This window comes from Kogia breviceps, chromosome 4 (genome assembly GCF_026419965.1).
Source record: "Kogia breviceps isolate mKogBre1 chromosome 4, mKogBre1 haplotype 1, whole genome shotgun sequence".
NCBI lineage: Eukaryota > Metazoa > Chordata > Mammalia > Artiodactyla > Physeteridae > Kogia > Kogia breviceps.
The window spans coordinates 60,775,878-60,793,436 of record NC_081313.1 but is presented as its reverse complement, the minus strand read 5'-3'; the positions used below and the strand labels follow the sequence as shown (position 1 = coordinate 60,793,436).

At 42.1% G+C, this 17,559-nt stretch overlaps 1 protein-coding gene across 12 annotated transcripts in view; it reads right to left on the bottom strand.

Moving 5' to 3' along the window:
* PDE8B (phosphodiesterase 8B) overlaps positions 1-17,559 on the bottom strand; it is a 357,518-nt gene that overhangs the window by 146,354 nt on the left and 193,605 nt on the right. For all 12 annotated transcript variants that reach the window (XM_067031182.1, XM_067031183.1, XM_067031180.1 and 9 more), the window contains exons 3-5: positions 14,315-14,505; positions 10,986-11,045; positions 8,858-8,915 (exon numbers count right to left, since the gene is read on the bottom strand). In XM_067031182.1, coding sequence (XP_066887283.1) covers positions 8,858-8,915; positions 10,986-11,045; positions 14,315-14,505 — 309 coding nt within the window. The remainder of the gene's footprint in view (positions 1-8,857; positions 8,916-10,985; positions 11,046-14,314; positions 14,506-17,559) is intronic.

The window sequence follows — 17,559 nt, the reverse complement described above, 5'->3', positions numbered from 1 at the left end:
ATACCTCATTATAGTTTTGTTTTGTTTTGGTTTTTTTTGCCTCTCACTGCCGCGGCCTCTCCCGTTGCGGAGCACAGGCTCGGGACGCGCAGGCTCAGCGGCCATGGCTCACGGGCCCAGCCGCTCCGTGGCATGTGGGATCTTCCCGGACCGGGGCACGAACCCATGTGCCCTGCATCGGCAGGCGGACTCTCAACCACTGCGCCACTAGGGAAGCCCCTCATTATAGTTTTGATTTGCATTTCTCTAATGATTAGTGATGTTGAGCACCCTCTCATGTGTTTGTTGGCAATCTGTATATGTTCTTTGGAGAAATGTCTATTTAGGTCTTCTGCTCATTTTGGATTGGGTTGTTTGTTTTTTTGATATTGAGCTGCATGAGTTGCTTGTATGTTTTGGAGATTAATCCTTTGTCAGTTGCTTCATTTGCAAATATTTTCTCCCATTCTGAGGGTTGTCTTTTGGTCTTGTTTATGGTATCCTTTGCTGTGCAAAAGCTTTTAAGTTTCATTAGGTCCCATTTGTTTATTTTTTTATTTCCATTTCTCTAGGAGGTGGGACAAAAAGGATCTTGCTGTGATTTATGTCATAGAGTGTTCTGCCTATGTTTTCCTCTATGAGTTTGATAGTGTCTGGCCTTACATTTAGGTCTTACATCCTTTTTGAGTTTATTTTTGTGTATGGTGTTAGGGAGTCTTCTAATTTCATGCTTTTAAATGTAGCTGTCCAGTTTTCCCAGCATCACTTATGGAAGAGGCTGTCTTTTCTCCACTGTATATTCTTGCCTCCTTTATCAAAGATAAGGTGACCATATGTGCGTGGGTTTGTATCTGGGCTTTCTATCCTGTTCCATTGATCTATATTTCTGTTTTTGTGCCAGTACCTAACTCTCTTGATTACTGTTGCTTTGCAGTATAGTCTGAAGTGTAGGAGCCTGATTCCTCTAGCTCCATTTTTCTTCCTCAAGATTGCTTTGGCTATTCGGGGTCTTTTGTGTTTCCATACAAACTATGAAATTTTTTGTTCTAGTCCTGTGAAAAATGCCAGTGGTAGTTTGATAGGGATTGCATTGAGTCTGTAGATTGCTTTGGGTAGTAGAGTCATTTTCACAATGTTGATTCTTCCAATCCAAGAACATGGTATATCTCTCCATCTATTTGTATCATCTTTAATTTCTCTCATCGGTGTCTTATAGCTTTCTGCATACAGGGCTTTTGTCTGCTTAGGTAGGTTTATTCCTAGGTATCTTATTCTTTTTGTTGCAATGGTAAATGAGAGTGTTTCCTTAATTTCTCTTTCAGATTTTTCATCATTAGTGTATAGGGATGCAAGAGATTTCTGTGCATTAATTTTGTATCCTGCTACTTTGCTGAATTCATTGAATAGCTCTAGGAGTTGTCTGGTAGCATCTTTAGGATTCTCTATGAATAGTATCATGTCATCTGCAAACAGTGACAGTTTTACTTCTTTTTTGATTTGGATTCATTTATTTTTTTCTTCTCTGATTCCTGTGGCTAAAACTTCCAAAACTATGTTGAATTTTGTCGACAGCTTTTTCTGCATCTATTGAGATGATCATATGGTTTTTCTCCTTCAGTTTGTTAATATTGTTTATCACATTCATTGGTTTCCATATATTGAAGAATCCTTACATTTCTGGGATAAACCCCACTTGATCATGGTGTATGATCCTTCTAATGTGCTGTTGGATTCTGTTTGCTAGTATTTTGTTGAGGATTTTTGCATGTGTTCATCAGTGACATTGGTCTGTAGTTTTTTTTTGTGAACACCTTTGTCTGGTTTGGGTATCAGGGTGATGGAAGCCTCATGGAATTAGTTTGGGAGTGTTCCTCCCTCTGCTATATTTTGGAAAAGTTGGAGGAGGATAGGTGTTAGCTCTTCTCTAAATGTTTGATAATTCTCCTGTGAAGCCATCTGGTCCTGGGCTTTTGTTCATCGGAAGATTTTTAATCACAGTGCTTGTGATTGGTCCGTTTATATTTTCTATTTCTGCCTAGTTCAGTCTCGGAAGGTTGTGCTTTCCTAAAAATTTGTCCATTGCTTCTAGGTTGTCCATTTTATTGTCATATAGTTGCTTGTAGTAATCTCTCGTGGTCCTTTGTATTTCTGCAGTGTCACTTGTTACTTCTCCTTTTTCATTTCTAATTCTATAGCTTTGAGTCTTCTCCCTTTTTTTCTTGATGAGTCTGGGTAATGGTTTATCAATTTGGTTTATCTTCTCAAAGAATCAGCTTTTACTTTTATTGATCTTTGCTATCATTTCCTTCATTTCTTTTTCATTTATTTCTGAGGTAATCTTTATGATTTCTTCCCTTCTGCTAACTTTGGGGTTTTTTGTTCTTCTTTCTCCAATTGCTTTAGGTATAAGGTTAGGTTGTTTGAGATGTTTCTTGTTTCTTAGGGTAGGACTGTATTGCTATAAACTTCCCTCTTAGGACTGCTTTGGCTGTATCCCATAGGTGTTGGGTTGTCGTGTTTTCATTGTCATTTCTTTCTAGGTATTTTTGATTTCCTCTTTGATTTCTTCAGTGACCTCTTGGGTATTTAGTAGTGTACTGTTTCACCTCCATGTGTTTGTATTTTTTACAGATTTTTTCCTGTAATTGATACCTAGTCTCATAGCATTGTAGTTGGAAAAGATACTTGATATGATTTCAGTTTTCTTAAATTTACCAAGGCTTGATTTGTGAACCCAAGATATGATCTATCCTGGAAAATGTTCCATGAGCACTTGAGAAGAAAGTGTATTCTGTTGTTTTTGGATGGAATGTCCTATAAATATCAAGTAAATCCATCTTTTGCAATGTATCATTTAAAGCTTGTGTTTCCTTATTTATTTTCATTTTGGATGATCTGTCCATTGGTGAAAATGGGTTGTGAAAGTCCCCTACTGTCGATTTCCCCTTTGGCTGTTAGCATTTGCCTTATGCATTGAGGTGCTCCTATGTTGGGTGCATTAATATTTACAATTGTTATATTTTCTTCTTGGATCCCTTAATCATTATGTAGTATTTCTTCTTTGTTTCTTGTAATAGTCTTTATTTTAAAGTCTATTTTCTCTGATATGAGAACTGCTACTCCAGCTTTCTTTTGATTTCCATTTGCATGGAATATCTTTTTCCATCCCCTCACTTTCAGTCTGTATGTGTTCCTAGGTCTGAAGTAAGTCTCTTGTAGACAGCATATATATGGGTCTTGTTTTTGTATCCATTCAGCCACTCTGTGTCTTTTAGTTGGAGCATTTTATCCATTTACATGTATGGTAGTTATCAATATGTATGTTCATATTACCTTTTTCTTAATTGTTTGGGGTTTGATATTGTAGGTCTTTTCCTTCTCGTATTTCCTGCCTAGAGAAGTTCCTTTAGCATTTGTTGTAAAGCTGGTTTGGTGGTGCTGAATTCTCTTAGCTTTTGCTTGTCTGTAAACCATTTAATTTCTCCATCAAATCTGAATGAGATCCTTGCTGGATAGAGTAATCTTGGTTGTAGGTTTTTCCCTTTCATCACTTTAAATATGTCCTGCCACTCCCTTCTGGCTTGCAGAGTTTCTGCTGAAAGATCAGCTGTTAACTTTATGGGGATTCCATGTATTTTAATTGTTGCTTTTCCCTTGCTGCTTTTAATATTTTTTCTTTGTATTTAATTTTTGATAGTTTGATTAATATGTGTCTTGGCATGTTTCTCCTTAGATTTATCCTGTATGGGACTCTCAGAGCTTTCTGGATTTGATTGACTGTTTCCTTACCAATATTAGGAAAGTTTTCAACTATAATCTCTTCAAATATTTTCTCAGTCCCTTTCTTTTTCTCTTCTTCTTCTGTGACCCCTTTGATTTGAAAGTTGGTGCGTTTAATGTTGTCCCAGAGGTCTCTGAGGCTGTCCTCAATTCTTTTCATTCTTTTTTCTTTATTCTGCTCTGCAGTAGTTATTTCCATTATTTTATCTTCCAGGTCATTTATCTGTTCTTCTATCTCAGTTATTCTGCTATTTATTCCTTCTAGAGAATTTTAAATTTCATTTATTGTGTTGTTCATTGTTGTTTGCTCTTTAGTTCCTCTAGGTCCTTGTTAAACGTTTCTTTTATTTTCTCCATTCTACTTCCAAGATTTTGGATCATCTTTACAATCATTACTCTGAATTCTTTCTCAGGTAGACTGCCTATTTCCTCTCCATTTGTTTGGTCTGGTGGGTTTTTACCTTGCTCCTTCATCTGCTGCATGTTTCTCTGTCTTCTCATTTTGTTTAACTTACTGTGTTTGGGGTCTCCTTTTCACAGGCTGCAGGTTCATAGTTCCCATTTTTTTTGGTGTCTGCCCCCAGTGTGTAAGGTTGGTTCAGTGGTTTGTGTAGGCTTCCTGGTGGAAGGTACTGGTGCCTGTGTTCTGGTGAATGAGGCTGGATCTTGTCTTTCTGGTGGGCAGGACCATGTTTGGTGGTGTGTTTTGGGGTGTCTGTGAACATATTATGATTTTAGGCAGCATCTCTGCTAGTAGGTGGGGTTGTGTTCCTGTCTTGCTAGTTGTTTGGCATGGGGTGTTCAGCACTGGAGTTTGCTGGTTGTTGGGTGGAGCTGGGTCTTAGCGTTGAGACGGAGATCTCTGGGAGAGCTCTCGTTGACTCCTATTATGGGGGCCCGGGAGGTCTCTGTTGGTCCAATATCCTGAACTCAGCTCTCCCACCTCAGAGGCTCAGGCCTGACAGCCAGCTGGAGCACCAATACCCTTTTGGGAAGTCTGAGGTCTTCTGCCAGCGTTCAGTAGGTGTTCTGTAGGAGTTGTTCCACATGTAGATGTATTTTTGAATTATTTGTGGGGAGGAAGGTGATCTCCACATCTTACTCCTCCGCCATCTTGAAGGTCCTACAGTAATTTTTTATAATTCTTATTTTTCTTTAGGTCTCCTAAGAACTTCCAGTGTGGTGAAGATCAGCCTTCTGTTAGGTGATGGTTTCTAAACACTGGAGCACTTTGTTTACACATAAGTGGCACTCAGTAAGTGTTTTGTAGACTAAGGGCAGTGGGAAAATATTTTGGGATTTTTCTAGACTATCATTAACCCTGAAATCTGAAATAAATTGAGTGAACCAAGAACAGTGGTCTTCAAACTTCAACATGCTAAGAATAACCTGGGTGTCTGGTTAAAATGCAGCTTCCTGGGCTCCGCTTCCAGAAATGTAGGCAGGTGTCTTCAGTACAGGATTTCTCCATATGCTTGGGTGCGATGCTGCTAACATGCACTGTACCTTCTCAGGGTCAAGAGGAGGAGAATCAGAGTCTTCATTGATTTTCCACACTTACTTGACCATAGAAGCCTTTTGTCATGGTCACCTATTAAAAGCTTTGGGACACAGGCATTCCATGGAACACTTTGGGAAACATGACTTTGGTGGACCTGGCATGAAGTTGGGAGTTAAACACCAAGTATTTGCATCTTGACTTATTATGAATATGAGCTCTGCAAGGTAGTCATTTTGAGCCTGTTTCCCCCTCCGGGAAAATGGAAAAAATATCTCATCTATAGATGAGGATCAAGTCAGTCACCTAGAATGGAGCCCGACAAATAATGAACCTTGGTTCTCCACTTCTTCCTCCACACAACGTCTCTCCAGGGAGGAACTGTGTCTGACTGCCGTATCCCCAACATGCCTAGCACACCACCTTGCACAGTGTAAGTGCTCCATAAAGACTTGCTGAATGAACTTGTAAACATCATTCCAAATAGAAAAGGGGTACACAAAGGCTCATACAAAAACAAGCTGCAATCGCCCTTTGCTAAGATGCTCTTTCTAAAAACTCAAGGTGGGCTGAGCACCATGCTGTCGGCCACTCACACACAGCTATAGCAGCTTCAAGAGGAGCTGCTCTGGGATATTTGATGGTACAATGTGTTCCTGGATCCCCACTCAGGGACCCATCGACTGAGGCACTGGTCAATTAGCTAGTAACACAGAGCCGAGTTTCAGCAGATGATTTAATACAATCACAACAACTCAGAGATGGGAAACAACTTCACAGAAGGCAAGAAGAATAGCTGGCATATTTGGAAGGGTGTTTGGGTAGAAAGTTGCCAGAGACAAGATTTTGCCCAAAAAAAGGAGACCAGCCACCTGGAGAGCAGCCTCAGCTGATTTTGTGCCACTGTAACTCAGGAGGGAAAGCCTGTTAGGTGCAGCATGCTTCTCTCAGAAAGAGCCCCAACTCCTTGGGGGCACCCTGACCTGGCTGGCAAATGGCCTTGATCAGACTCAGTACTAAAGACCTGTCAGATGGCCCCTGACAGGTACTGTTTTTTCATGCTTCCACAAAGGGCTTTACTCACCAGGGCTGCCTGCAAAAAGCAGCATCATATCAAGACAGAGAAATGAAACCTTCCAGAGCAGCACAGACAGGTTACAAAAAAGAATAAAAAGGAACAATGGGGGCGTCCCTGGTGGCGCAATGGTTGAGTCCGCCTGCCAATGCAGGGGATACGGGTTCGTGTCCCAGTCTGGGAAGATCCCACATGCCGCGGAGCGGCTGGGCCCATGAGCCATGGCTGCTGAGCCTGCGCGTCTGGAGCCTGAGCTTCACAACGGGGGAGGCCACAACAGTGAGAGGCCCGCGTACAGCAAAAAAAAACAAACAAAAAAAAGGAACAATGGTACTTTCCCTCCTAAATTTACTTAATAGTGTTTGCACCCAAACAGGGCAGATGTCTCTCCTAAGCTTTTCTGTGAGTAGACGTGCAATCTTAGCCCCCAAGACAAGACGCTATCATTCCTAATGACACCTATCTCCACACCAGTTGGTCAGAGGCAGGATCAGTGAACTAAAAGCTGAATTCCAAAAGGGCACTCAACGGGGCTTCCCTGGTGGTGCAGTGGTTGAGAGTCCACCTGCCAATGCAGGGGACACGGGTTCGTGCCCCAGTCTGGGAAGATCCCACATGCCGCGGAGCGGCTGGGCCCGTGAGCCATGGCCGCTGGGCCTGCACGTCCAGAGCCTGTGCAGCACAATGGGAGAAACCACAACAGTGAGAGGCCCGTGTACCGCAAAAAAAAAAAAAAAAAAAAAAAGGGCACTCAACAGCACCTATGGCGACGGAGGATCATGGCTGTAACCCATGGCGTGTCGTGCCTGCCCCAGCCCCTCCACAGCATGTGGAGAACCTCCGTACTCACATTCTGAGAGGTCCTGCCTCAGATGTGAAGGGCAGCCTTGGGCTGAGGTGCATGGGTGGTCAACGTTACACGGAAGATTTATGAAAACTGAGTAATTTTAAGTCATTCTTCAGAAAATGAGTAAGTAAAGAAAAGACATCCCAGCCACACGACTTCTTGGATGATTTTCCTTTTGCAACTCTCCATTCCGAAACTCAGAAGCATTGTCTCATTAACATGTGGCAAACATGCCAGAACGGCATCTGGAACCGAGTGCCAGCCTCTGAGAGATGCGATGACGGATGGGAGGGAAGAGTTAAGGGAGTGAGTGATACTGCTGACCGGAAACATTCAATTCTATCACACTTGTGAACCGCAGCACTGCTTTCAACGTTTTATACAGCACTGCTGCTTCTCCACAGAAGCACACCAAAGCATAAAACAACCGCATACCATGGGCAATTTCTGCTTCTCTGTGATTGACAATAAACAAGGGATTTTTTTTTAACCCAGAGTAGCCAACCACCATTGCTTAAAGCACCCAAAGGAATTTTCATAATCCACAAGGCACTGGCAGTCTACTATTTTTGAAGGAAAAGGATGCATCACACCATCTATTTGAGATTCAGATTACTCCTATCAAAAGACCTTGAGATACCAGGTAAATCTAGTTATTTAGGTTATTGGTAAGTCTCCTTAATCAATCTTAATCTTCTAGTTGAGTATCATTGTCATTCATGTAGTTGTCAAAGAACTTCTCTTTGCTGATGTTTTTGGTTTAAACCAGGAGTTCACAAGATGCCACAAGTCACTTGCTTGAGTTTAAATGACCCGCAAAAGTTGCCCAAGTCAACTGTGACCTCTACCTTATTTTTTCCAAAGGGTAATCTTTTATTTTTTTTTTAATAGAAGAAATATATGCTTGTTGTTGAAAAAATTCAAGCATATAAAGTGAGGTCCTCCACAATTTCTCTGTAAGGGTTTATAATATTTTAATATTATGAAATACATTTCCTTTAAACAGTCATGTTTTCATCATCTTTCTCCACCCCTTTTCTTCACTCTTTCAAATCCATCATGTTGTTTTCTGTTTGCATGTACACCGCCTCACCTCCAAGCAAACCTTCAGACTGCCCTTAGCCTGAGATACTGGGTAAGCTTAGTTATTTAGTTTGTTAAGTTTCCTTGGAATAATCAGTCTTCATCCTCAAGTTGAATACCAGTGTTATTCATGTAGCTGTCACTCAGAATTTTTCTTTGCTGACATTTATGGCTTCAACAAGGAGTTCCCAAGATGCTGTTGCTGTCATGGGCCTGTCCCCAGGGCGTAAGCTGTGGCTGGGCCCTTGACGAACACAGAGCCCTGGGTGCCGATCTGGTGCACTAACTATACATAATCACACACACGCTAACTGACCGGACTGATTTAAATGAGATTACTTTGGGACTAGAGAATTTCGACCTGATATAAAAAGACAGGTTTTTACATCATTACATATCTGTAGCTAAGATATATGAAGTTATGAGAGAAAAAGGAAAAAATCCTGACCAGCAGGCGCTCGTCACCATCCCATGAGAAAAAAAGCTTCCTTTCCCTCACAGTTCTGGGGCTGAATGCCTATAACAGTATGCTTAGCTGTTTGGCTAAGGTGAGGTGTCTGTATCTGAGGGAGGTGCTAGTTCATCTTTTACATACCCGGTTGAAGCCTGCGTGTAGAAGAGGGAGCACCGAGGCCTCTTCATAGTCGCCGGATCTGTAGCAAAGCAGAAAATGTGGTCACTCAGCAGATACAAACCGGGATTCCTCACGCTGAAACTCGGAGAGAGCAAGGCAAGCAGGGAGAAGGCTCTGAGAGTGGCTTCATGCCCAGCACATGCCCACAGGGTGCACCTGCCTTGTAAGAACCCAGACTCCCACGTCTGCCTTCAGGTGCAGAAAGAACATAAACAGTAGAAAGAACTCCAGCCGTGTGCGTGAAAGGTGCACACGACAGGCCCTCTCCAACTCTGGGCTCCTTGGGAGTTGGAGCAAATGTACCAGAGCAGTCCCATAAAGGGACGAGGTAGGTGCAACGCTCATCGCAGAGAACACTGTCCTCTTTGAGATCTCCAAACCTTCTGGAAGCACGACTCCCACCCCAAGACTTAGGTGGGTCCAACTCTCAGGAAGACAACTGGCATTAGAGGCTGCAGTACCCCAGAGCCAATGGGAAAGAAGTGTCATCAGGAAAGCCAGGTTAGAAGGGAAGAAGACAGAAATTGATAACTGGCACTCATCTCAGGGGAGGTTTCCTACACTGAGCCTGCAGTTGGATCTCAGAACTTCAGTTTGAATACAAGGAGGGGGTGGGGGTCAGCTGGCCATGAAGTCATGCTGTAGCTCTGCTGCCACCTTTATGAGAAATGGTGTCCCCAAGAGAGCGAGCAAGTAGCATGGCGTACATACCTTAGAAAACAGGGAGGAAAAATGGGACAATGGGGACTGGGTGGAGAAGCAGAAAGGGAACAGGAAGAGAAACCCCAATGCCTATTTGTGGCATTACCCGTGGCATCTTCCCAACAGGGAAAAGCTCTCCTCCCTACCCACTTTCCTCCTTAGGAACTCAAGGTTCTACCCTCTCTGAACAATAGATCAGGAGGGGCACAAAAAGGGCTCCAAAGGTATTAATAATGTTCTATTTCATAAGCTGGGTGGCACAAGCAGCATTAATTTTATTATTAACTTCCTCTATAAATGAAATACTTAAAAAATAGGGGGGAAAAAGTGAAAACCAATAACAAGACACAGCAAGCCATTACTTGTCAAGGACAAGTACACATGAATAAGAAAAAAATGAATGTTTTGTCTTGGGCCCATGGAATCAGCCAGGCTTGGGGAAATGCTGTGTGGCTTGGTACCCTTCTGGTACCCATGCCAAGACTCTAAGACGCTGTTAAGAGCTCACATCCCCAGAAGATAAAATATAAGCAAGAGGGCTGAAGAAGGCTAGTCTCACATATCCGTTCCCCTCGCTCTTTCTTGCTGAGATCCCATCCCCCACCAAGATGGCAAGGTGGTAAGAAACCAGTGGGACAGTTTCTTCACTTTCCTGGACCAAGAGGCTGTGGTAGGTGTCAAAGTGAAGAGACACAGCTCCTATCAAGAGACTCAAGGAGTAGCAGGTGAGGAGAAGTTTTGGTTAGGGCAAGACTTGGAAGCCAGGATTTCCCACTGTTCCAATATGGCTTTGGAATGGATATTTCAAATCTCCCCTGGGCGGGGCCTGCCTGAAGGAGGCTGAAACTGAGTTGCTGGCCTGTCAGCTCCTTCAGGGCAGAATCTGTGCAAATCACCACAGTGGGGCCATCCTGCTTCCTGCTTCTAGCCACATAACAGTCCCAACATAAACTGCACAATCCTTTTCTCGTGGTGGCTTTAGCGCCTGCTCTCATGCTATAATTTGTTTCTTCTTAAGTGAAAAAAATATGCATTCTCCTCTTTTCTTCAAAGAAAAAAGATAAGCTGGAACAGTGTTCTCTCCAGACCTCCTCCTCCCCAGATTCTCTACTCATTTCCAGCATATAATGAGTAATCATTTTTTTCTTGAAGTGTGTATGTGCTGACAGAAATTAGATAGGATAATGAGAAAAATCTAAATATTTAGAAAAATCTAAATATTTCCAGAAACTTGCAAAACAAAGAAAATCCCAAGTAAGATCTAAGGTTGCTGCTGTGAGGCCAAAGATCTCCCCCTTGCTTTGCCAGCTCAAAGGCTGAATTACAACAGACCAATGTTTCAGAAGGTAGCGTAGTACTCCCAGCTGGGAATGGGAGGTGAGCTTACGCTTGTGAAACCACCGCAAGAATCACCGTGTGCTCCGAGGGATTTGTGGCCCGGATCGACCTGCAAGGAGAAAGCTCCAAGTCAAACCAGTGATTAGGCCTTGTTCCGTTAACAGAATACAGGACTTCTTCACAGTGAAAATGGCACAAAATTAAATGTCCCGCTAAAGGAAAAGTCTGAAAACACATGGAAAACAACAAAAAAAGATGCCCTTGTGGATTAGGACAATCTCTTTCTTTTACTAAACCAAAAAAAAAAAAAAAAAAAAAATTTTAACTCCCAGGCAATTCTCCAGTAGGTCAGACTGCCAATTTTCCACTTCAAAAACTGGCAAATTCCACTTAACTTCCATGTTTTCTGATTGAAATTCCACTCTGCAAGAAAATTGGCAGTCCTACAATTCTCTAGTTATCAATTTATACTTGGGGAGCTAACTGGGATGGATCATTTTTTCTTTTAAAATAGTAGATAGTTCAGAAAGTTGACCTTATAAGGATTGCTGGCAGGTGGATGTACATGTGCAGATTAAGGTCTTTTAAAAATTTCACAAAGAGCCATCTCAATTTTTCAGTTGTACTGTATTTGTGCTCAAATACTTTAAACAATTGAGTCATCAACTAGGGCTGAGAAATGGTCAATACAGTAACTGTCACTATAATGATATTTGTTGTACCATGACCACCTGTCTATAATTTGTTTATTCCCTAGGAATTTAACAGGGTTAAAATATGTAAGGATATAAAATTTTGAGGTCCATGAGTCTTCCCAGAAAATGTGCTATGCTGCAGCTCAGATTCTGGATTATTCTGGTCAGGGGTCATGAGTTGGATGAACTCTTAATAAAGGGCCACATGCTTGAGTCTTGACAGTACAAATAAGCATGCTTGTTTCCATCCATCTCCTTGGTCTGACATCTCTTTATTTCGAGAGCCTTCAGAAGGGAACCAGCCTCTAAGAACAGAAGGCTGAGGAATTTGTGAAACAACCTGTATTTGTTTCTTTCTAGCTACTGGCATTTCTGCCCCTCTCCATTTTAAGGTGTATGCATTACTGCTCCCCCAGGGACAGTCAGCTCATACTGCTTCATCCTCTTTGACTAAATTTCCTCACCTTTCTCTAAAAATGTACCTTCCCCATGTCCTATTCCTTGACACCTCACTCTATGTGAGCAGAAGGCTCAAGAAAAGACCAGCTGCTGTCTTCCTGGGGAATGAAGGTTCCCCTTGTGGATAAATGGTATTTGAACGAGCTCCTTTGGAGAGACGCCTGAACTCACTATGGGCAGCAGGGGTAATGCCAGCCCAGAATACTTCCCAGTCAGCCACCCTACCCCCTACCACGTCCTGGTAACATGAAGCTACACTTATCTCCTACTTAGGAGCGTACTGAAATCTCAGCAGAAATACCAGGTGCACCTAATGAAAAAAAAAGTACAGCGTTTCAGAGGTGCGCTCTCATCTCTAGGGAGATGCTAGACACCTCTCACCTTCCTTCAGCCTCTTCCACCCCCAGGAGGTGTCATGGGTACACTGCTGGGCTGCATTCTAAGGGGTGGGGCTTAGGCAAGAGAAAACACGTTATGAACGTAACTGGGCTGGAGCTCACGCTTGCTTAGCTTCTTTTGAGATTGGCTTCTGTATTTTAGGTCCTTTCCTGCTGCTGACCTCTTCTCTCTCATTCCTCCAAAGGAACTGGTGTGGCCAGAGAGACCTGGACCTCTTCCTGGTTGAGAGGACTAAGGGGGAGCTGGGCACAGGTGAGGCCAGGGTCCAAGGAAGCATGCTAAGCTAAGGTCCAGTCCAGCTCAAAAACCAGAGATCTTGGGCCATAGATGACAATGAAGAAGGCACATCTGCTGGGAATGCGTCTCCACTCATCTTAGGCAAGATGTGCTTGGCAGTCCAGCATTCAGGAATCTCACCATCCTCAACGTGACTGGTAACCGTCAGTAAACGCACCAGCAGATACATAACCTGGCTTCTGAACTGCACTGATGACCCACTGTTTTTCTGTGCAGGTAAGACAAAAGTTCACTCATCGGGAAGCAAAACTACTTTTCTTTATATTCAAGGAAGATTACGAAGCTTACCTGCTAACTGGGGCCTTTGCCTGAATTAAAAGAATTCTTCCTATTCATTTCTTCTTTTTACATCTGAAGCCTGTCTTAAATCATTCTATATATGCACAAAGGATTGTGCTATTTCTACTACAAAATCATGTAAGAAGAGTAAGTGGAGACCAAGAAAAAGCAGACCTGCTTAATTATGAGACCCAACTCTAGCCTGAAAATCATTTTATACACACACACACACACACACACACACATATATATATACATATACATGTATATATTTCTTAACACTAAAAGTACCCAAATATTTTGTGACACATTTTAGTATTATATACTTAAATAGGCAAATGTTTCTATGCAGGAAGATAGGATTATTTGGGACCAGTAAGACATTTTTAAAAAGGTTCCTTGAGAAAGTTTCTTCTTTGGAAAACTGAAAATGGTCCAAGAATAGCAAGGTGATGCCGTGACAAGAAACTTCTCTTAACGCACTAATTTCTTGTCAGGGTACCAAAGGGTCTAAGGAACCATTTCCCTACCTTTCATTTCACTTGCTAATATTCAAGACAATTACAGCTCCATATGTAGTTGGAGTCTGTCCTGGTCTAACATTTAATTAGTGACCCCTTCCTGTCCAGCTTCAAAGCATTCCACTTGTGCTAAATGCATCAGTTCATCCAGAGCTAACTCTGATGACTGCATTTGTTTATGAAGAGGCAAGCATTTCCTCCCCAGAGCGCAGGCATTTCTGTAAACAAGCAGGGGATTTGGATCCCTGGAAGATTTTCTGCTGCTGTAAAGTAGCTGCCTTCCCTCCACGACTGCTGTAGAATCCACCCATCTGTGTCAGGCAGAGAAAAATGGTCTATTTCACACATTTCTGATGTTCATTTTGGGACAGAATAATTAAGATTAAACTATCTGGTTTAAATCCAAACACTATCTCTGTAATAAGAACTGTGTGGATTTCAATTTTTCTTTTTGGTGAAACATGAGCAATACTCAAGGGGAAAAAACACCCTGAAGTTTTCAGTGGAGCCTAGCTCACACCTATAAATTCATCAGAACTCAAATGTGGAGAAATAGAAAAGGCCATAGGAGGAGCTATAGCCTTCATCACAGAAATCTGTACATACTACTTAGAAACATCAACACATATTTTAGAAATATTTGGGCTAGAATGAAAGACACCTGTAAATAAATTTCATTTTAAGCTGTTAAGTGGACATTTACTAACATATTAACATATCTAAGGTACCTGCACACTGCTTCTGCATCAAAGTTCCGAGTTTGTCTGTGGTCGATCACAATAATCTCATGATGTTTATCTAGAAAGCATTCCAGGGCTGACTCCGGAGTCCGAGCAATATTACATTTGTAACCGGCTCTGTCACAGGCCCACCAGAATCCATCACTCTGACTGTCTTCCTTTGCAAAGATCAGCAAAACCTGGAACACAAAGAAAAGAGAATCTTGACAGTAATCATCATCCTTAGAGAATATTAAAAGTGGGCCTACAAGATACTGGTTTAAAACGCAGCCTCTGGAGAAAAGCTACCTGGGTTCAAATCCCAGCCGGTCCACTGATTCTAGGGTGTCTTCGAACAAGGTAGTTCATCCCTTCAGCCTACAGCTTCTCCAACGTCAGATGTGCTAAGAACAGTGCCATGTAAGCTAGCTATGAGGCCTGAGTGAGCACAGAATACATGGTCTGTCACGCTGCTGGTGGTTGTTACCCATTTGTAATTTCCTAACTGGCTTCGTTTTTAAATAGACTGAGCACTGAAATGAAAACAGGCTGATCAACACAAGTTAGACTACGATTCACATACACACGTATTTGGGGCCAGGGCAGCTGGTGTTCGTCTCAAGGTACCTGGCCACCTCTCTAAACTTAGCACTTAAATCCTTATCCAGACACAGAAGGGATGGGAACTCAAAACAATCTTAGAAACTAATTCCAACACCTAGCGCTTGCCAAATCTAGAAAGAATACTCATGAAATGTGAAGCTATTGGACCTAAGGTGAGGAAACGTGCCTCTTTTTTCTTCATTGAAAAGTGAAGCCCCGCTCCCTGGAAAGAAGGTAGCCATACTTCTCACCATGTTGCCCTCTTCATTCCCTGGGCTCTGGGACCCAGATTCCCTGATGGCCAGAAAGCCAGAGATGGCGATACCACCACCTGAACTTGTTCATTTATTTGTTTATGGTCTATCTTCCCCACTAGAATTGAGCTCCAGGACAGCAAGGACCTGCCTGTCTTGTTCCTGCTGTGACCCCCTACCCGTCAGCACTTACTATCTGAGTGAAAGGATAACTACGTACAGGGTTTCTGCAAAATATAAGAGGGTTTTAACTATCAATTGGAATAAAACTACGTCACAGCAATAGGTCTAATAAGGAATACACATAATAATATCAAGATATTGATAAGGCATTTAATATTCTTCACCATTCACTTCTGGTTTAAACAATTAGGAACAGAAGGGAAGTTTCTGGTCCTTTAAGCCCATAGCCAATACCATTCTTCATGATGAAATTCTGAATGTGTTTCATTTAAAGTCAGAAACAAGACAAATGGCCTAATAATTACCACTACATTTTTAAAATGCTTCATTAATTGACAATACATAGAAAAATAGAAACAACAGTATAATTACCCTCATGTACCCATCACCTGGCTTCAGCAATAACCAACTCCTGGCCAATCTAGCTTCAATTCTATCCCCAGCCACTTTCCAACTCTTGTATCAGCTTGCAGCAAATCCCACATATTTCATCCATATGTATCTATGAAAGATAAAGACTCTTTTCTAAAAAAAAAAAAAAGAAAAAGAAAAAGAAACCACAACACCATTTCATACCTAAACCTCTCCAATAATTCCTCACTGTTAAACATCTGACTGAATTATAAATGTCATTTGTTCTACACTGTTTGAATCATTTCCTGTTTTCTCAAATGCCATGTTTCCAGAAGAGAAATAATATTTTTCAGCAGGATTTTGACATTTACTTCTTAGCACATGGCTTGAAATCACATACCAGTAACACATGAGGCAGCCACACTTATTAACGGCTCACCCTGGGCAAAGGTTTGTCCCTCCTCAGGTCAGTCTATCCCCCAAAACCTCAGCTACAGAGCTACTTCTAGGAAGAAACGGGAGGTGGCTCTTCCAAGAGAAGTGAGGGGCTCAGCCTTGTGGATCTTGATAGTGAAAATAAAGCCTTCAAACAGAACTGTTAACAATGGAGCTACAGTGAAAAAAATTAGGTAGAATAAACTGGCTTGTACAAAAAGTCACTAGCCCTTTACTTGATGTAGCTGTGGTATTAGCATGAGAAACTCAATAAGCAAAGCCTAGAAGTCAGAAAAGGTGACAGAACTTCTTATCTCATCTGCCTGGCTGAACTATGATTGCTAAGCATGAATCTCTACACTTTATATGTCCTTTATACCATTTATGCCTCAATATTTGACAAATGCAATAAGAACCTAACTGTATTCCCATATTGGACATTTCTACAGTTATTAATCTCATATGTCTTAGATGTCCTTAAAAGATGGGAGTGCTCCACTTTTGGAAAAATAATGTCATTATTCAAGTATTTCCTGAGCACCTGCTATGTGCCAGCACCTACTATGTGCCTACTATGTGCACCTACTATGTACCTACTATGTTTTTAATTGCTTGGAGTATGCTGATGAACAAAATAAAGACCTCTTGCATTGTAGGGGTAAAGAAACAAACAACAGGCATGATAAATAAGCAAATGATATGGAATGTTAAAAGTGGTAAGTGCTAGGTAAAGACAGTAGGGTTGAGTAAGAGGGATTCAGAGTGGGTGCTGGGATCAATATTAAGTAAGGTGGTTAGGGTAAGCCTCACTGAGAAAGTGACATGTGAGCAAATGCCTGAAGGAAATGAAAAAGTCAAGTTGATAACTGAAGAAAAAGCATTCCACAAAGAGGGAACAGATCCACTGGTTCCTGTAGTGGGACTCATGCCTGATGTGTTCAGGGAACTCAAGGAAGCCAATGTGACAGAGAAGAGTGTGAGCTGGTGGGAGAGGAAGTGGAGGTCACAGCAGAGGGCTCGATCTTGGTAATGCCTGGTTTAGGAACTTACACCGGATTTCACTTGGAAACTTAAAAACCAATTCAAAGTGGGGAGTTGTATTAATTATGCCTCGTTAATTTTGATATTGCTGATGCTTTGACGTCTGGAGCCTTGCTGACCCTGGAGAGATGCCCCAGAGGGACAGCCAATTCTCCAACCCCTAGAGAAAGCAAACGACTTGCCTAGGAACGCACTTTTCATATGCAAACCAATCCAGTCCGTACTCCTACCACCTCTATCACTGCTAACCCTCGACCACTATCTACCTGCCCTAATCACTCCAGCGCCAGGCACCAGACAACTAGGGACAGCCCTTCTGCCCAACACTTCTCTGGAATGATTCAAACTAGCTAAACCTGTCTACCCTGATTTCCCTGACTCACC